This window comes from Pteronotus mesoamericanus, unplaced genomic scaffold (genome assembly GCF_021234165.1).
Source record: "Pteronotus mesoamericanus isolate MK-2021 breed Mesoamerican mustached bat unplaced genomic scaffold, CSHL_Meso_final contig_65, whole genome shotgun sequence".
NCBI classification, from domain to species: Eukaryota; Metazoa; Chordata; class Mammalia; order Chiroptera; family Mormoopidae; genus Pteronotus; species Pteronotus mesoamericanus.
The window spans coordinates 2,138,447-2,158,830 of NW_026555228.1; the positions used below are offsets into that span (position 1 = coordinate 2,138,447).

Here is a 20,384-nt window from a genome sequence, read left to right on the forward strand (position 1 = left end):
TTTTCTAAAAGGTTTGTGTAAATGGCGGTCTTTGCCCCCAAATGCAGTTTGTGTGTCCATGCACGTGTGTCTGCATCTAACATGGGTGTGTGTGTTTTTCATACCTCACATCCAGTTGCAGGACGTGCCAACATGCGGCCGGAGGGTGCCCAGCGTGTGACCTTGTATTGATTGGGAGGTGCCGTAGGGGCGGGGGCGTGGGAGTGCCCACGGGTTTAATTCCTCACAGTGCTTTTGGGACTTGGGTGCTCACCTGTGTTCGTTCTCCCTCTAGACAAGCAGATGCCCAGTGCCCCGAAGGTAGCCCAGCAGCACAGCGGGACCCACGGCACCCGGCCCAGGGCCCGGGGGCGTCTCACGCCCCAGAAGCTCCAGAGGTGCCCCACGGGGGCCGCAGCAGAGCCGGGACCCTACCGTGCGATTACAGATACTCAGAGAACCACACGCCTGCACACCCGCCGCTGCCGCCGCCGCCGCCGCCGCCACTGGGCCCAGGAGCCCCAGCGCAGAGCGGCCCCTCGGCCCCACACGTTCGAGGGCCGGAGCCGCGGCCTGTGAGTGCCACACCCCTCGGTAAAAGACCTGTGCCGCAGAGGCCACCGCCACCAAAGCGCGAGCCCAGGCATTTCAGGGGACCAGCCAGTGCCGCCCTCCCAGGCACACCTGCAGCCATTCACTTGAGCGCACCTGCAGCTGGTCACCTCGCTGCACCTGTGGGCACACCTGCGGCCATTCACCTGCGTGCACCTGCGGGCACACCTGTGGCCAATCACCTGGCTGCGACTGGCCGGCCCCTTCCCCAGCCATCACCTGAGGCCCTAGAGGTGTGCGTGGACCGCCTGTCCCTCTCCCGCAGCCCCCGAGCCTCGGCGGAGAGACCGAGCGGCGCCCAGCTCGCAGACGCCCCTCAGGCCCCCGGGGAGCAGGGCGAACAGCATGTAGAGGAGCGTCCAGCCTGTCCTCCGCGGGAAGCCCTGCTCCCTTCCAAGGTCCGGCCCCCGCAGACGTCTGCCATGGAGACCTCTCGTTCCCCTTCTCCTCAGTTCGCCCCCCAGAAGCTGACGGACAAACCTCCCCTGCTCATCCAGGACGACAGCTCAACCAGGTACCGTCCTGGGCGGTGGGTGCGTGGAGCCTCACATCTGCCCCAGACGCTGGGTTTCCGGGTGGCCCCGGGGACTGACGTGGAGGCAAACCACGGCAGCAGTGGCTCGAACATCTTGGGGACCTGCCCTGCCCCGCACGGCTGTGAAGGGGGTCATAAACCCTCCCGCGTCCCCTTCACTCAAGCCTCCAATCCTGTGTCTGCAGTAGCCCCAGGCCTCTACAGAGCAAGGTTGTGTCTCTTTGAGCATTTGATGTTCGTAATCAGAATCTGTTGTCACAAAACCGGTGTGTTTCGTACTGTCCGATCCTTCCATGCTCCCTTTTGTCTGGACCTTTTCATGGGAGAAAGCTAAGCTGGCAGCCGCCTTGGCTGAAAGCAGGAGAGACATTGCTTTCATTGCCTGGCACTGGTGCCAGAATTTCAGGCACACCGTTGTCGGCAGTGCCCGTGGAGATCCTGGTAAATGCCGGATGTGGGGGGTGGGGGCAGGACCAGCCAGTCCAGGGCTCTGACCATTGACGTTTTGACCCCTCCTGTCGGCGTGCCTTTCAAGAAGTGAGAAATGGAAGAAGTGGAGAGTTTCCGCCTCATTCTGAACTGAGTGGGGGAAGGATTTGGGTCCCTGGGGTTTGACCTGTCCTGGGGTGTCTTCCTGAAGCCTGTTTCTGGGTGTGGCCACGTGGGCGAGCGGGAGCCAGGAGGGCCGCTGGGGTCCTTTGGGCAGGAAGGTTGCCGTCAGTCACCTCGAGCGTTGTGTTGGATGAGTCTCCTGAGTGGGTCGTGCAGCGTGCCGGAGCCGGAGTGGCGGGCGGGCAGGCAGGCCGGCCAGCCGGCCGGCACCGGGAGGGCCTGTGTGCACCACGGAGCGGGATGCACCATGTGATGCGGAGGCTGGCCTCTGGGCGGCAGGGGGCTTACCTGCAGGGAGTGCCCTCTGAGAGCCGCTGAGTCCTGCGGAGGCCGCTGGGCTCCGCCCTTCCCGGTGCCTTTCGGTCAGGATTTGATGAACTCTGCTGGCGTGCGGTAAGGCCCCCTCCTCCTCCTCTGTTCATTTCAAAGCGTACGTTTCTTAAACCCTTTGTGTGGCAGTCGGGACAGTTTTCCGTGCTTACAAATGACCAGGGGCAGGCGCTTTGTTGGGAAGTCGGTCCGCCTGTGGCCGTCCTCTCTGCCTTGCGTGTTCCCCCGGGACTTGGTCCTTCGTTGGAAGTCGCGTTGGTGCGCCTATGCGGAAAGGAGCAGGCAGGCTGAGGAGGTCGTAACGGGCAGTCAGCCTCAGGACCCGTGGAGTGAGAGGAGGGAAGAGGGGCTCTTGTTTGTTGTCGCTTGGGTAACGTGCCAGAATCGTCCCTCTAAAGTTGAGCAAAGCTAAATGGTGTTTTCTGCATTGTTAGCCTTTCTTTTTTCTTTTTCAATTCTCACCCAAGGGTATGTTTATTGATTTTAGAGGGCGGGGGAGCAAAACAGCCATCGGTTGCCTCCTGCACGTGCCCCAACCAGGGATTGAACCCGCAACCTGTGTGCGCTCACTGGGGATTGCCTTTTGGTGCATGGGTGGATTCTCGAACCAACTGAGCCACCCAGCCAGGACTGCCACATTAGGCTTTTAAAATTTGTTCAGGAAAGTGGTGTTAAAAGGACAGTATATGAAGACCTGTATTAAACACGTCTGCTATTAATGGTGTCCAAGGCAGAAGAAGAGAATACAGTTGTTCCATTTCAGCGTGCACACCACTCCCTTATAAATAAATGCACACAGATGCATCCGCGAGGTAAAGGGTGAGAACAGCATTGACTTTATAGCCTCGGGCGCCCCCTTGTGCTCGATAAAACTAGGGCTGTCAGGGTCACGTGGTAGAAGTGAGGTGCAGCGCACTGAACTAGAACGAGATTGGGAGGTTAGGTTGTGGTTTTGGCTTGTTCCCCCCCTCCCCCGCTGCTTCTTTCCCGGGAACCACTAGAGGGCTCTCTGTCTCCATTAGCTCCTTTACAAAGACTGGGAGCAGCTTTTCGTCCCGGTGACTGGCCTCTGTGGGGCTTCCTGGGGTGTGTGGTCCCACGAGGTGCGGCTGGGGACGCCAGCTGCCACTCGGGGTGTCCCGGAACGCAGCCCTGTTCTATGGGCCACACTCTTTATTTCTGTTTTCTCTTTCCTGTGGGTGTTCCAGGTACCTCTCCAGCTTTTCTAATAAGACACTTTTTTCTTTTCTTTGTTTTTTTTTTTTTAAGGAAAAGTGTAGCCCTGGAAGGATGGCTCAGTTGGTTGGAGCGCCCTCCCAGGCAACAGGGTTGCAGGTTCTTTTCCCATCAGGGCACATACCTAGGCTGTGGGTTCGATCCCCGGTCAGGGTGTGTATGGGAGGAAACCGACTGCTCTCTCTCTCTCTCTCTCTCTCTCTCTCATTTCCTCCCTCTACAATCAGTAAACACATCCTTGGGTGAGGATTCCAAAAAAAGGGGAAAATGTGTGCTTAGTGAATGATTTCAGAAAACCCAGAAGCCGCATGCCCATCCCATGTTTCCTGCAAGGCCCTTACCGGACGGGTACGCCACGCCGTGCCCGGAGCAGCCTCGGGTGTTGGGCAGGGGCATGTGGCATGCAGGTGGAGGGGCACCCTCCAGCCTCTCTCCTCTCGGGCGGGGTCCGGCCCGGGCGCACTCAGCTGCTGGCTCTTCTCTCGGCAGGATCGAGCGTCTGATTGACAACACCACGGTGAAGATGGTGCCCATCAAGATAGTGCACTCGGAGAGCCAGCCCGAGAAGGAGAGCCGCCAGGGCCTGGCCCGCGCCGCCACCGCCGAGCCGCCCGCGCTGCCCAGCGGGCTGGAGCGGGACCAGATCAAGACACTGAGCACGTCGGAGCAGTCCTACTCGCGCTTCTGCCTGTACAGCCGCCCGGGCCCTGAGCCCGAACCCCGCGCCCAGCCTCCTGGCCCGTCCGGGGTGCCCGACGGCCGGGCCTCCCCGCCCGCCCTCAGCTACGTGAAGGCCAGGGAGCGCACGGCCGAGGACCTGAAGTCGGAGGAGCTGGCCCGGGAGATCGTGGGGAAGGATAAGTCTCTGGCCGACATCCTGGACCCCAGCGTGAAGATCAAGACCACCCGGGACCTCATGGAGGGCATCTTCCCTACCGATGAGCACCTCCTGGAGGAAGCTCAGCAGCGCAGGAAGCTGCTCCCCAAAGTCCCCTCGCCCAGGACTGCAGAGGAGAAGTGAGTAGGCGCCGCCCTCCCTACCACGTCGGGCTGTGCCGTCCCGCCGGCACCTGTTCGGCTTAAGAGGGCGAGGGGAGGCCAAGGTGTCTGTGTATTTTCCTGGTTGGTTTTGTGGGGGACGGGTGTTCCTAAGGACGAGCCCGATGCGTCGCCCGTTTTATCTGCCTGTGACCCTCCTGAAAGAGCAGGGCAGGCCTTTGGGACCCCATTCCGGGGCATGATGACTTTTGGGGTGTGGCGCAGACAAGATGCCTTGCAGGGTCTGGGCTTTCTCGGCTCGAGGCCGGGGCAGTTTTCCCCGGTGCCCGCGGGGCGCCTTTCTCCGAGCACAGCGGTTCTCCGCGGGGTCGCGGTCTTCCTCCAGGGGACGGGTGGCGATGTCTGGATACATGTTTCCTTGTCCCTGGGGGGAGACCCGGGAGGCTGCTAAACATCGCTGCCACAGAGCGACCTTCCTCAGTGGCACAGTGCAGACGCTGGGGCACCTGTCCCAGGAGGAGCAGAGGCACACACTTGGGCAGACATGCTTATCAGAGAGCGGAGGCAGCTGCGTGTGCATCGGGGGAGGGCACTAGTGTTCGTTGGCTTTGCGCACACCACTCTCAGCCCCTCATGCAGTCGTTTGCCCTCAGAGGTGCACGTGGGCCCGTCTGTACTTGAGGGACGTTCACCGTCTCCTCGCGACAGTGGCCTGGAGTCCCAGGGCAGAGCAGCCGACGAGACACAGAGCAGGAGAGAGCCAATGGGGCCACTCATAGAAGGGTGCAGCGTGCGTGCTCACAGATGGCGGCCCTCGCGCTGTGCTTGTGGGCCTCGGATGCTGCGGGGGAAAACCATCTGTCTGTCCTCTTCCCTTCCATGCGCAGATGTGTACACATCCTGGCTGATGGCGTTTCCCTGCTCTTAACTATGTGCCTGCCCTGCCTGGTGTGGCTCAGTGGACTGAGCGCCGGCCTGCAAACCAAAGGGTCGCTAGTTCGGTTCCCAGTCAGGGCACAGGCCTGGGTTGTGCACCAGGTCCCCAGCAGGGGGCAGTCGAGAGGCAACCACACATCGGTGTGTGGGTTTTTTTTCCCCTTTCCTCCTCCCTCCGTTCCCCTCTCGAAAACTAAGTAAATGAAATCTTAAAAAAAGAAACCATATGCCTTAGATTGGAGGAGCACCCGCCTGGCCAGGTATGTGTAGTTCCAATCTTGCCACCTGCTTCCTGTTTTGGCTGTGTCACTGCTGTGGTGGGTGTCCATCCATGGTGGCCCAGGTTGCTGGGCGGGCGGCGGGTCTGAGCGAAGGATCGCGGCTAACTGGCGCGCTGACGTTTTTACCCAGGAGAGAAGAGCCGAGCGGGCCGGCGGCTGTGTTCCTGGCCACCAATTCCACCTACTACAGCACGTCGGCCCCCAAGGCGGAGCTGCTGATTAAGATGAAGGATCTGCAAGAGCAGCAGGAGCCCGAAGAGGATTCGGGGAGTGACTTGGACCATGACCTGTCTGTGAAGAAGGTAGAAAAGGGGAACCCCAAACGGGAACGCGCTCGGAGGCAGGCAGGGGGCCAGGGGTGGGCTGGCAGGCACCTCCACCGCCTGCACAGGCCCTGCGCCGTGTGCAGGGGGCGTCTGGGCTTGGCTTGTGGGCGGGGCGATCCCAGCAGGCCAGTCGTGTTAAGCCCTTGTGCCTCGTCTTCCGCTACAAAACCAGTCCTTCCCACCAGGGTCTCTTTGGTATCCTGACGAGATGAGATCCAGTGGCGAATTGGGCCTTGGCTCCGTCGGTTAAAGCATTGTCCCATGGGCCAAAAGGTTGGGAGCTCGATTCCCGATCAGGGCGCGTGCCTCGTTTGCAGGCTCGGTCCCTGGTCGGGGAGCCTACAAGAGGCAGCCAGTCAGTGTTGCTCTGTTACGTGGATGTGTGTCTGTCTGTCGGTCTGTCTCCCTCCACCACCACCAGCGCTCTCTCTAAAAGCAATGAAAAAGTGTCCTTGGGTGAGGATTTAAACAAAAACTAACTAAGTAGACCCCTTTCTCCTCCATTTTAAGTTCATCTGCTGGGTCCCTTGTAACCTGATTGAAATCCAGGGAAATAACTGTGCCCTTCGGAGAGTCACGCGCCCTCCTTGAACACCAAGTTCAAATATCTGTAACCAGAGGACCCTGGCCCTGGCAGTGGAATGTAAAGTGCGTGCCTCACCAAAAAGCGTCATTTGATCAACCCCCAGAAGCCCCCAGACACTTGGGGGTGTGGCGGTAGAAAAAAACAGTACTGAGCCCTTCCTTCAGGTAGGTGGACACAGCCAACACGTACACGAAGAAACACAGGCCCTGGCCGGGAGCTCAGTGGGTTAGACTGTCATCCTGCAGTGCCAGAGTTGCAGGTTTGATTCCCAGTCAGGGCACATCCACGAACCAGTCAGTGAGTGCAGGAATAAACGGAGCAATATATCGATGTTTCTTTCTCCTCTCCTCTCTCTAAAGTCAATCAGTTAAAAGAAACTTTTAAAGAAATGTCCAACATGAGGTCAGTCAACCCGGCCCACCACCTGCTTCGTACATGAACCTGCACTGAAACACAGCCGTGCGCCTTCATGTGCATCTGGTCGGGTGGCTTTTGAAGCAGAGCGGCAGAGTTGAATCGTTGGCCTGTAAAGTCTAGAATATCTACCCTCTGGCCCTTTACAGAGAGTTTGCCAGCTGTTGATGGGTCAGGCGGTGAGCAAACTGAAACAGGGTGAAGGACGAGAAGGAGACACAGCCGCGGGAGCGTAGAAGGGCGCAGATGAGGCGCTCGTTGCGCAGGATCCTGCGGGAATGGAGGGGCGGCCCTCTGGGGGTCTGCCCGTGCCAGGGAGGAGGACCGGCAAGTGCACAGGGCCTGGGGTGGGGCCTCGTGGGGTGTCGGAGAAGCAGCCGAGACCAGCGGGCAGAGCGGAGGAGACAGGGAGCGGGGATGGGAGGTGAGGTCAAGGAGTCCATAGCTGGTGGCCTTGTGGTCACGCTACACACAGCACTGTTGGCATCTGGGCCAACGCCACGACCACTGTATTAATTAGCTTTAAATCTTCACGGCTTGTCCGCACACCTGACCTGTGACGTCTAGGCAACTACCTGTGTTTTACCGGAAGGACTTAGCACACGGGGGTGAAGAAATTGCCCACGCACATGACTCTCCAAGAAGAGCATGTGCCGTATTTTGCTGTGTATAACATGCACCCACGTTTTTGGCCCAAACTTTCGGGGCGGGGTGGGGGAATCTTTCATTTTAATTTTTTAAGTCAATTACTTATTTACTTATTATATAGGTCCTTTCTTTTTTGGTATTATAAAGGAATTTTAATGTTTGTTTTGGAACATACAGATACCGTTATTGCTTTCTAGAGTTACACTTTTAACACATTAAGTATAAATAAAAGAATTAAAAACATTTATAGAGCCACAAAATTAGTACTACCCCTGGATAATGTGCATCCTTATTTCCCCCCCCCTCAAAAATTGGGTAAAAAAGACCTGCATTATACACAGCAAAATATGGTACTTACTCTTCATTCCAGGCACCTTTCGTGAAGCATAGTCACTACATGGAGGAAAAAAGGAGGGAACGGCATTCTGTGACTGTTCTCCCTACGCCTTCAAAAGGCCTTTCATAAAAAATACTGATTGATTTTTTTGACAAGGCCTTTGCAAAGGGTTATGGTGAAAGTCCGCGGGTATCGTAGGTGGTTCAGACGCACCACGGAGTGCTTGCAAATGAGAGAGGCCGGCGCTGTCCGAGGGAAATGCTGTGGACCGCACGGAAAACAAAATTGCTTTTAATCTAGGAAACAGTAGCTCTTTGGCACAAGGCAGTAAAAAAGAAGAGTTTCTTTCAGGTGCCTTGGCCGGGCCGAGTGGCTCCGGGACCCTTTTGTCTCGTTCCGGTGCACTCTGGGGCGAAGTCGCCCACTGTTCTCTTTTGGAGCCATTCCTGTCCTTTTTCTCGACCACGATGACGGAGGAGGCGGGTCAAATCAGACCGTACGGTGCTGCTTCACGTTGGCGTGATGGCTGATTTAAAGGTCTTAGACATTTTAGTTTTTATTTTTGCTCTTTGAAAGTTAATCACATAAAAGCCTGGCAGGAAGGGAGGAGGAGGAGTGAGTGTTTAAAGGTCCGAGTGCGTGTTTGGGAGGATGAAAAATTTCTCGAGGTGGACGGTGGTGGTGGTGTTTACGTGAACGTACATAATGCCCCTTTTTAAAAGTGGGTAAGATGGCAAGTTTTATGTTATATCTATTTTACCACATGAAAAAATCAGTCCGTTATTTGTATTTTTGGTCACGTTGGAACCAGATTATTCTAAAAGACTTTTAAGTTCATTGATGTCCCTTTATATTTATTTCTGAATCACCCAAAGATGGGTTTATTGATATTTCTTTTTTAGACAGAATGGGAGAGAGGATATGTTTATTGATTCTTTTTTAGAGAAAGAGAGGGAGAGAAACATCGATGTGAGAGAGAAAGATCCATCTGTTGCCTCCTGTACACACCCCGACTGGGAATTGAACCTGCAACCTTTTTTGGTGTACAGGACGATGCTCCAACAAAGTGAGCCACGTGTCTAGGGCTTGTCTCGATTTTTAATTGCTAGTCGCAGGTAGAGGATACTTTTTAATAATGGGATTCCGTCCTGGACGTAAGTCTCAATCCCCTCTATCCGTGTAAACCTTGAAATTGGAACTCCCAGAATAGGAAGCACAGAGTTTCACACAGATCCTGAGAATTTCTGCCAAGATTCAGGCTGGAATGAGGTTTTTAGTGTGAATAACCCAGAGGGATCAACTTCTCTCTAAGCTGATACCACGTGGAGAGGACGAGAAGAGGTTGATTTTATTTCTAAGTTAAGCGGTGGTGATTTCACGGCAGTCATGATCCTCCCCTGCTCTTTACCCCGCCTGTGATGTGATGCTGCGGAAGCCCCTGCGTGGGGGCCCCCTCCTCCCGCAGCAGCTAGAGGGCGGGGTGCGGCGCCCCTGAAGTGTGTGCCTGTGCCCTGTGCCCCGCAGCAGGAGCTCATCGACAGCATCAGCCGCAAGCTGCAGGTGCTGCGGGAAGCCCGCGAGACGCTGCTGGAGGACATCCAGGCCAACAACGCGCTCGGGGACGAGGTGGAGGCCCTGGCCAAGGGCGTGTGCAAGCCCAACGAGTTCGACAAGTTCCGGATGTTCATCGGGGACCTGGACAAAGTGGTGAACCTCCTGCTGTCCCTGTCCGGTCGCCTGGCCCGGGTGGAGAACGCCCTCAACAACTTGGACGACAGCACGTCTCCTGGCGATCGGGTACGTGTGACCGCGGCGGATCCGGAGGGCGGGGCGGGGCGGGGGCCGGCCTGGGACGGCCGTCCTGGAGGTGTTGCGGGATGCCCGGACGCCGCGCACAGCAGCCTGCGCCCCTCGTAGTGCAGGGTGCGATTGGAACGGGGCGGGCCCGCTCCTCCTGGGATAGAGAGGGCCCGCGGTCCTCCCCTCACGGCATCCCTCCGTGCACACGGGCTGTCGTCCGCGAAGCCGTGTCCCACGGCCTCCCTCGCACCTCCCCCTGCCACATGGGGGCGCCTGTCGGTGGCCAGGTCTCCGATGTGGCCGGGATCCCACGAGCCCCTCCGTGTGGGCTTGGCCGCCCGGGTTTTCAGGGACAGACGGGCCAACGAGTTAGGAGACGCGGAGTGAGGTTTTAGAACGCTTTCTCCTTGTCTCCAGATAGGCAGTGAGCTCTCGGGCACACCCATGAAGTCGTCTGCATGTTGTCTGCGGCGTTTAGTCACCGGGGAGCCCACTCTGTTTTAGCCTGAACTGCATTTTTAGGATCCATTACAACCTCCTTCCTTTCGGCTTGGAGTTCATTGGCATGGCCTCTCCTCTTTCCATCTTAGTACATGGCACCTTTGTTTCGCGAGGACCTGAGGTGCAGATGTCCCTAGGGAAGGAGAGGGCGGCGCGCCGTGGCCCGGCGTGTGGTCGGGGGCACTGCCCCGAAGCTGCACGGCCGGAGCCACGTCTGTTGGCACGAGAACACCTGGCCCTCACCGGGCGCCTGCTGTGTCGGGTGCTGCGAAGCGCGCCCACCTCCTGGGCGCTGGCACGGGGCCGCGGCGAACCGTCCGCAGCCCAGCCGCAAAGTGGCCAGGTGGCAGCGAGCCTATGTACCAGCCAAGGGAAAACAGGAAAGTCACACTGAGGACAGAATTCCTAGGACTCCTCCCCGCCTCCCACCCCCACCCACCGCTGACATTGGAATTGCATCCATGGCTTCCTTTGTCTGCGCTCATGAACCTTGGGGGCCGTAGGGGACCGAGGCACGTGTTCTGTGGGCCCAGAGGGTGAGCGTGAGTGCCCCGATTTGGGAATGGGGTCGTCTGTGTGCCCAGAGCAGGACCCTTGTAAGGAGGGAGAGAATCTCCCCGCCCCCAGCAGCCCTGAGCCTGCTGTTCGGTGCCCCGCTCCCTCCTGCATCCTGACTGCAAGGCTGCCCGCAGGCGGCTTCTCCTGCCGGAGCGTTTAGAAATCCTGTCCTGGGATTTCATTACAATCTATTCCTTTTGCCACCGTAGCCTCACGGGAAGGCCCTGGACTCAGGTAGGATCCCTGCATCCTCTGCACCTTCGGTGCGTGTCTGAATTCTGTCGTTTTTAGAGTCTCGCTCACTCTTGGGCGGGCGGGGGCGGTCTCCGGTAGCCATGGGGAGCCGAGCCGGTGGGAGAGGTCCGAGAGCAGGGTGGGGCCCGGTGGGGCTGCCGCCCCCTGCGCTCGCTCTGAGCACATTCCCTGGAACTCCGTGCGGAGCCCGGCGGGGCCGCGTGGCAGCAGCCTGGGGTTGGCCCTGCTTTCACCCCGCCCTTCCCAGCCCGTGTGTCCTTCTGCCCACAGCCATCGCTGCTGGAGAAGCAGCGGGTCCTCATCCAGCAACACGAGGACGCCAAGGAGCTGAAGGAGAACTTGGACCGCAGGGAGCGCGTGGTGCTGGACATCCTGGCCAGCTACCTGAGCGACGAGAGCCTGGCGGACTACGAGTACTTCGTGAAGATGAAGGCGGCCCTCATCATCGAGCAGCGGGAGCTGGAGGACAAGATCCACCTCGGCGAGGAGCAGCTCAGGTGCTTGGTGGACAGCCTGCAGCCCGACAGGGGCAAGTGACGGGCTCGTCCCCGGCGCCTCGGCGCCGCGGTCCCCGGGGTGCCGGTGGAGCCCCGGCCTGCCTCTCCGTCCCGAGGCCGGAGCCTTCTCGTCGCGGAACGGCTGTGAGGACAGCAACGGCTCCGGCGCGGGTCTGGGCGGCTGTGTGGACGTCGCTGGTTTCCCTTGTGAAGGCTGAGCCGCGGGGCCCCCTGTCCTCCGCTCTCCTCCTCAGGGGAACAGGCGCGGCACCGGGCTGCGGGGCAGGAGACCTTGGGCTCCACGCCTGCAGCGCAGGGAAGGGGGCCTCGGCAGGGGTCCCTGGGTCCTGCCTCCTGTCGCAGCGGCTGAACCAGCCCGGCGGGAAGCAACTGAGTGGGCCCGCAGGGTGCCCAAGAGGCCACACCCCGGCCCACGTCTCCTCTTGTGACCCGTCCGCGCCATGGGCCGCCCTGTTTGACCCGCGTCCCTCCAACGGCGTTCGCATTCACTGTCTCTGTTATGTAATGATGTCCCCCGACCTAGCAAACACCGTGATGATGATGATGATAATTTATTAACGTTTTGTAAAGGTGAATGACTTCCCACATGGTTAAAAACCAACTGTGAAATGCATAACCTGTCTGCTGGGTTCCTTCATCCTAAGCTCGCAGCGGGAATTGTGAGCATGCTGTAACACACGTGCACAGAGCAGATGCCTTCAAGTTCACTGGCCCTGGCGGCACGGGGCGGATGTTTTCCTGCAGCGTGAAACGTGTGTCTGGTTGTCTTGTGCTTGCTAGATATTTGTCTCACGAGACCGATGGGATCGTTCTTAAATTCCTTGTTCCCCAGAATGCTTATTTGGTGTGCATATGGTTGTTTAGGGTAACTGCCTACTTTCCTGTTTTTGCCTCTCGAAATCGGCCAGCAGGCGGTGAAGGCTCCCATCCGCTTCCTGGAAGGACGCTGCCTCCAGCTTTCCAAGGTCCCGTTGACTGTTCCACTCAGCCACCGACTTTACAGGCTCTGTGCCCTCTTTATGGGTTGAAACGGCAAGACTCTAAGGAGAGTCTATTCCCTTTTTTTTTTTTTTTAAACGCCGTCAATGCTGTCAATTTCTAGTTGACACGTCACAGGCTGGCAGAAAATATTGGCAAATCATAGACGAGAGAAAGGAGCTATCTCCAGAATATGTAGAGAACTCTGTAAAAGGCTACTGTCAGATAAAAACAGCCCCGTGGAAAAGTGGGCAAAAGAGTTCACCAAAGAGGATCTGCCTGGCAAGTAAGCGCAGGAGAAGGATGGGGAACCGCCAACGGCTTGACTATAACGTACCGGCTTTTCCCTAAATCATTGTAGAGCCGGTGCGTGTTTTCACGGATGCCCGTGTCATCACATGCATGGCTCGTGGTGGGAGAGCCCGTCGGCTGAGTTCATAGCAAGGCCACATTTGGACATTTGCTGGAGGGAGGGATTGTGTCAGGACCCAACTGCCCTTACTGCCATAAAAGGAGTTTGCCTGCAGCAGGGGAGATGTCTCTTGGTCAGGAGGGACCACCGCCTTATCAACACGCACACTCACACGGCAAAGTCTTAGGACGCTCGTCCGTGCTCCAGGAGCCAGGGAGGGTGAGCCGGACGGCTGTGCCGATGTCCTTGTGCTGCACAGAGGGGTCCGAACGCGTGAGCTCTGCTTGCGCAGGCAATAAGCCCCTCTCGGGCAGCCGATCTGCTCCGGAAAGACAAACGCCTTTTCCCACGTCGTCATTCCTACTGAGTTGAGCTCCATGTCTTGAACAACCTGCCCGTGGAGCGGGCCTCCCTCCGCCTCCCTCCCCGGGGAGACGACCACACGTGTCTCCGTGTGTTTGGTTTTTAATTTAGACAAGTTTTATCTGTGATTCCTTCCCCTCTGCTACAGTATTGTGCTGGTTTTGATGATGTATTGGTCCAATGTGAATAACAGGATGTGTGTGTCTGTACCCCGCCGTTGATGTCTCCCGAGCACTTTCTCACATGTAGCAATATGTAGTGGTGTTCCCCTGTTTGCAGCCTCCTCTGTGTCCGGGTAGCGGGGACCCAAACATTCCAGCGAGTCCATGTATATACGTCCCATTGTATAGAGCTATGTTGTTGCCTAGAAAACCCGTCTGGTGCTACTGTTGGCCCTTGGTGTTCTCGGGGGTGGGGGGCCGGGGGCAGCCTCCCGAGCCTGTGTTACCGCTCCGCTGTTGAATGCTCTCATTTCAGGCAGGCCCAGCGCCTGCGGTTCACTGTGGAAAATGTGTACAGGTGTCACGCCCGACACGTACCTCAAAACACATCGTCCTGCTTGACTCTAACGAAATAAATAGTGTCTCAGCGTGCGTGGCACGTGTCTCTGATTTACTGACGTGACGACCGCATGGTTGAACCCTCGGAAAGCCCTCCCCAGTGGGCGGATCCCTAACCATGGAGTGAGTGTAGGATGGATGACCCGTGTGTCTCTGTGGATGTCAGTTGATACGTAAGGCCGATCTGTGCGCTGTCTGGAAGCATCAGGCACAAGGGTGACGTAGGTGACCTGTTGCCACAGGGATGCTGTGTAATGACCAGCTGTGAGGTCAGCGTCCCGGGCGAAGTGCTGCCTGAGCTTGTGAATGTGTAAGTCAGCATGTTCTGCCCCACAGGTGCCTGGCATCTGTCTCCTGGCCGGGACATGTCAGTGGCAGCTACACACGGAAACAGGACTAGGGACAGAGGTGCCTTTCAGGCCTCTGCTCCCGTCACACCGCACCTGTTGAGCTTCCATAGCCGAAGCACGTCCCCTGCCGAGCCCGAGGCCCGAAGGGGCGGGATGGGCTGAACCCGTTTCATGCAAGGAACTGTCCAGTCACATGGCCAAAGGCGGCTGCAGGGAGGAAGTAGGGGCATCCATAGCCTCCATCCTGCGCACGGGCCTGCTCGTACCGGGCGGAGGAAAGGATCCTGACCCGGAACCCAAGTTCCTGGGGCAGAGTCTCCTCCGTCCTTTGTGGCTTCGCCTTGCCAAACCTCAGTCTCCCCGTTTGTATTTGGAGAAGAGCTATGCTGAGATCTCGCAAGCTGCTATGTGAGCAGGCGCTCAGAACCAGGCCAGAAAGTGTAAGCCTGTATCCTTCCATTTCGGCATGCAGCCTGGGTTGCCCTGCCCCCGGACGCCCTGCCCTCCCGAGAGAGGGTGGCTGCCCTTGTTTCGGGGGGCGGTTAGAAGTGCTTGCTACAGAGCGTGTCTGTGGGGCCCAAAGCTTACGTGGTGGAGAGGCACGGATTCTTTTTAATAAAAATCATTCAACATTAGGGAGAAGAGTGCCTTTTTAGAATGGGAAGAAATGAATGCAAATTACATATTTAAGTAGTGGACAGAGAACACACACATTTTTGTGCTGGTTTTGGCTCAGCAAGGCCACCTGAGCTCGGCTTCTTTCAGTTCCGAAGGGATCGGCTTAGTCCCAAGGGCTGTGACGTTGGGCTGCACAGTCCTGTGGCCCCGCGTCCCATGACCCATGGACAGCGCTGTGCAGGGTGCTGTCCCCGAGCCCCTGCGTGCTCGGGCTGAGGGAGGGTCGTCTGCGCTGGGGCGTGGGCCGTCACACTTGTTTGGGACCCGCCAAGCTGGGGATGGGGGCCCGTGTAGGACGTGCAGACTCGTCGCCTGCTCCACGTTGAGTCCCGCTTGCTGTGCTGTTGCCGGTCGGGCCCGCCCCTCCCCAGCACAGAGTCCGTTTCTGCACATCCCATTGAAAGAGAGGAAACCAGGCCCCCGTGTGTTTATTCTGTTACATTCTGCGTCTTTCCCCCTACCGTCCCCGCACGCACAGGGACCTGCAGAACCGTGCCCCCGAACCCTGGCCGGCTGTGTTCTCTGCACTCTGCGACGCCTCCGCCCCACCCTGAAGTGCCGTGGCGGTTCTAGCGCCACGGAGAGAGGGCGAGGGAGAGAGGGCGAGGGAGAAGTCGGCGGGGGCGGGGGGAGACGAGACGGGATGTAGGCGAAGGCGTGACGTCACTGTCTCTGGAACGTTTCCCCAAAGCATAGGGTGGCGCCCGCACATCGCTGGCCCTGCCAGGACCTGGGAAGGACCAGGCTGCGAGTGGCCCCAGAGCTGAAGCCTGGGAGCTGCCCTGTAAACCCACGGCCAGTTTAAACCCGAGTATAAGCCTCAACCGAACAGCGTGACGCAGCCACGCTAAGAGGCGGCGTCAGCACACTTGGCGGCCCCAGGAATGAGACAGGGACCCTGGACCTAGGCGCTCCGTGCGGGGACGATCTCGCCAAGAATACATCACACAAACCCCAAGTGAGGTCAGTTCTTTAAAAACAAAAACTGGCTGGTTCTCTTGAAGGGGGCCAAGGCGATGGCAGAGAAAGCAAAGTGCAGTTCAAAATGGGAGGAAACGGAGGCGTCTGCCAGCTGTGGGACACCTGCTCCCGGCCGAGTCCCGGGCAGAAGGGCGGCACCAGGTGATGGGTGATCAGAATCAGGCCTGTGGGTCCCGCCACTGTGGCGGCCTTAACGTGTGGGTTTTAGCCATTGTCCTGGGGTCATGTACGTTCTTTCTACTTGGGAAGCCTGGGGGAAGAACGTGTGGAGGTCTTTGCGCTTTTGGCAACTTCTTTTGGATGTCTGAAATTATGTCAGAATGAAAAGTTTAAAAAAGTTTGGTTTTTTTTCTGTTTTAACGACACTTCTTTTGGCCTCTTGCAAAGAGTCCTTTCTCCAATACCGTCATAACTCTAGCGTGGTCACCTGGGATCTTCCGAGGAGCTTGAAAGCAGAGTTCCACTACGGCCTGGCTGGTGTGGCTCGTCATCCTGCAAAGCGAGAGGTCGCCGGTTCGATTCCTGGTCAGGGCCCGTGCCTGGGTTGTGGCCTTGGGTCGCCTGTCGCGGCACGTGAAGGAGGTAGCCCGCGAGGGAGGTAGCCGACTGACATTTCTCTCTAACATCAATGTTTCTCTCTCTCTCTCCCTACCTTCCCCTCGCTCTAAAAATAAATTTAAAAAATCTTTAAAAAAGAGTTCCAGTATTTTAGCAACAGGAGAATCCCGTGAAGTGTGACTCATCACATAGTGTGGGTCAGGCTTGGGCGTATTTCTAATCCCAGGGCCCGTGAGCCTGTGTGGGGCAGGTCCTCAAATGACGTTGTTTCATTATAGCGTTAATGAGATTAAACAGTCCGTGGTCTGTGCGCCGAGCTGCTGTCTTCCCCCGTCTGTGTGGGTTTTCTCTGGTCATCCCAGAGCCATGCCCGTGGCGCCATGTGCTGTGTGCCTGGTCGCAGTCATTGTGGGGGTGAGGCGCCCTGCGAAGAGAGGGCAGCTGTCCAGGGGGGTCCCGCCCGACGCCCTGAGCTGCTGCAAGGGGCTGTGGCCACCCCAGTCCTCACCTGGCATCAGGGGGTTGGAAAACCAAAAATCATTCCTGTGCTCGTATTTACTTACCTTTCTTCAATGTGCGTGGGGAGCGGCCATTTATTTCAGGGTGTCATTTAGGAGTGTTTGGGCTCTTTGTTTAGAAGTTCGGTGATATTTTTGTGACCAGAACTATGTTGTAGGAACTTTTGTCTATGTCCAGCCGGTGGCAGTTGGGGAAATGGGTTTTGTTAGACGTTCTTTTGCTCAGAGTTGCCGTTTCTGAGAACCTGTTGATGACTTACTGTATTTCTCTCCAAGGGGTTTTCAGAGCATGGGAGGGTTGCCCAGGAAACCTGCTGTGAAGAACCCCATCTTCCCCAGCTGGGTGGCTCGGTTGGTTGAAGTGTCATCCTGTGAACCGAAAGGTCATGGGTTTCATTCCTAGTCAGGGCATGAGCCTGGGTTGCGAATTCAATCCCCGGTTGGGGCACGTATGGGAGGCCACCAATTACTGTTTCTCTTCCGCATCGGCCTTCTCTCTCTGTCTCCCTCCCTTTCCCACTCTCCAAAGTCAATAAACATGTCGTCTGGTGAGGACTCTATTTTAACCTTTCCCTTCGGGGCTTCCCAAACACATTTGAGCTTGGAGCGCGCCCACCCAGCATTTACAGATTTAACACCTCAAATGCCAGCATATCTTGACAGACACGGTTCCAAGGGTGGCAAATCCTGGTGTCCACGTGGGGCCCTGGGTGTTGAGCACAAGGGGCTCCTGGCCCCGACCCAGGTGGAGGGAGGTGCCCCATGTCTGTCTGCATGTAAGACCGTGGCCTTTACACTTAACCTTGTGTACATTTTTATCCAAATACACTTCGGGCATGATAGAAAACATGCACACACACATGCTTGTGCATGTGTGTCCAGAACGAGTCATGTATTTATCCCACAGTTGTATGCCAGGCACATACTGGGCATCGCGGACTCTCTGCGTGGAGCCACCTACCGGTGACAACGCAGCCGGCATTCGACGGCCGGTCTCCTCCTGCCGCAACCCCGAGCCCTCTCCTGCAGCCCCACCTTGCCCGCTGCGTGCTGTGCGCTGCCCGCAGCCCCAGAGCAGCGCCAGCTCCCACTCGGGGCAGTGACGCCTCTCAGGCCCTGCACGGGCGCTCCGCCATGCCTCCCAGCCGTGGCTGTTTTCACTCCATCAGGTGAGGGCGCTGAGACTCCAGGGTGCGGGGCCCGGGGCCCCGCGGCCCCGCGGCCCCGCGGCCCCGCGATGCGATGCGATGCATCACGGATCTGCTCTCGCCGCCGTCTTTTGCTCTCCCCACCCCCTCCCTCCCTTCCTCCCTCCTTCGCCCTTCCTTTTTTTTTTTTTAAGAAACAGGATTATATGATATCATATTTTTGAAAGCTGCTTTTTATTAACATGGTTAAAAACTCCCCCTCCCCCCGCAAATTATTCTTCAATGTAACGCTGAACTCCTGTGTCATACATCATTATAAAGATAGAAAATGGTTTGCCGAATGGGTTCTCTAAACGGGTTTTTTAGGTTCTTTTTCTGTTTGTCCCCGTGGTAACCTCAGTTGGGAAGTTCATGGGGTTGTGTTTTTTTATGTCCCTTTCTGTACGCATCTCCATGCATTTGCTTAGAATGACTTCCTCATCCTAGAAAGTACAAGCAGAAGATGCCGGGGGAACTTGGACCCCTGTATAAAATGGAGTCCTGAGGGCGGTCTAGCTGACCCCATGGGCCTCTTTGGCAGCCTCGTTTCTTGTAAAAACCCCCTTTGCCACTGTCCCCAGGATTAGCAGGCCAGCTTGTCACCGTGTCGCGTTCTCTGACAGGCCCTCCTACCTAGCAAACGCGCACCGCGTTCCGAGAATGCGGTGACCCAAGAGTCAACCAGCAGGTCGTGCACCGCACGTGAAGGGTGCTTCTCCTCCCGTGCCGCCCGCCCCTGGTCTTGCCTCACTGCACGTCCCCCGTGGGGTGCCACTTCCGCTGACGCCTGCATGGACGCGCGGCCCTCGCGCTTTTTCAGCGGTCATGACACCCAGCTGATACGTGACAGACCATTTCTGCGGAAAGAGAGCGTGATGGGAAGACAGGGAGCAGGTCAAGCAGACCCTGAAAGGACTCCGGGGCTGTCGCTGGGCCTCCCTCTGCCCTGGAAAGCCGACAGACCAGGCCGGGGCACGGTGGAGAGCAGAAGGCAGGAGTGTGGCCATCGACCAGCGCGGCTGCTGTCATGGCCTTGGGACCTAGCAACTGAGAACCTGGAAGGTGCGGACAATGGGCGGTGGAATGCGGTAACGGGCCAGAAGGCTGCGGAGCGGTCCCCGGCGCCGTGTGCCAGGTCCGAGCCGGGGGGCTGCGGAGCGGATCTGCCCACAGCCAGGAGGCAGCGGGGAGGACCTGCCGGAGAGGTAGGGCTGGCCCCACAGGCGAGGCGCCCTCCCGCTCAGGCGCCCACCTGCTGGGAGATGGGTCCTGGGTCAGTGGCCGCCCTCGCGGTGTGTGCTGTGTGGTAAAACAGGTGTAACAAAAATGGACCATTTTTTAAAGCACGCAGGTGACTGTTATTCAGGACCTTCACAGTGATCGGCTACCGCCGTCCCCAGAACTTGCTCCTCTTCCCAAATGGAAATTCTGTCCCCATCGAATGCCCCCTCCCCAGCCCCCTCCCCGGCCCCGGGCAACCGTTGTTGCGTTCTGTCTCTCTGACTTTGGTCTGGTCACCTCACGTAGGAGGAGTGAGACCGTATTTGTCTCTGTGTTGCTGCCTTATCTCACTCCACAGAATCTCGTCCTCGTCTGCCCATGCCATGGCGTGTATGACCATTTCCTTCCTTTTCATGGCTGAATACTCCTCCCTGTGTAAACAGACCACATTTTCTGTCCCCTATATCTTTTGATGGACCGTAGGGGGAGGTCCCCGCTTCTCGGCTATTGTGAATAACGCTGCTATGAACACGGGTGTGCAAATACCTGTTTTGAGTCCCTGCTTTCGCTGCTTCTGCTGACGGTTGCCTAGTCTTGTGATTATGCAGAAACCACCGAATTGCACACGTGCAAATGCTGGCTTTCCTATGTGTGGATTGTGTGTCAATGAAGCTGTTTTGACAAAGGAAACGCAGTGCAGCAGGGGTAGAAACGTGCCCGGGTGGGCGAAAAATGCTCTGTGGGTGTCTGCGCACCACAGCAGAACAGCGTCTTGTCTTTACGATTCTCTGGGGTGGTCCTGCCCTGGAGCAAACAGTGTCACACCCACAAAATGGCTTTCCTTTCACGTCACCAGGCCTCCTTATTTCAAAATTTTCTTAAAGGATTTTAAAATGCTCGATACATGTAGCTTGCAGCTGGTATGTAAGTGACCCACAGATGTTTGGGACATCTAGATCGGCGTGACAGTACCCTTCGAAATCCGTGGAGTATTTGTTGTACACTTAGATTTTGTGCGCTTTTCTGTGTGCACGCAATTGTTCACAATGCAAATAGCTTAAAAAGTCCGTAATCCCTCTAGCCCAGTTCAAATGTCTTTCTAACTTGGCACAGAG

General features: G+C 57.3%; 1 protein-coding gene across 2 annotated transcripts in view; it reads left to right on the forward strand.

The window, feature by feature from the left end:
• The window catches only part of SHROOM2 (shroom family member 2), a 104,988-nt gene extending 91,220 nt beyond the window's left edge, over positions 1-13,768 (forward strand). The window contains exons 6-11 of one of the 2 annotated variants that reach the window (XM_054581041.1): positions 275-646; positions 743-1,105; positions 3,794-4,321; positions 5,651-5,822; positions 9,356-9,628; positions 11,216-13,768. In XM_054581041.1, the coding sequence (XP_054437016.1) occupies positions 275-646; positions 743-1,105; positions 3,794-4,321; positions 5,651-5,822; positions 9,356-9,628; positions 11,216-11,482 (1,975 nt within the window). In that variant the 3' untranslated portion in view covers positions 11,483-13,768. Of the gene's footprint in view, positions 1-274; positions 647-740; positions 1,106-3,793; positions 4,322-5,650; positions 5,823-9,355; positions 9,629-11,215 lie in introns of both variants that reach the window. The other variant, XM_054581042.1, reaches the window with a different exon arrangement.
• Positions 13,769-20,384: the final 6,616 nt, after the last annotated feature.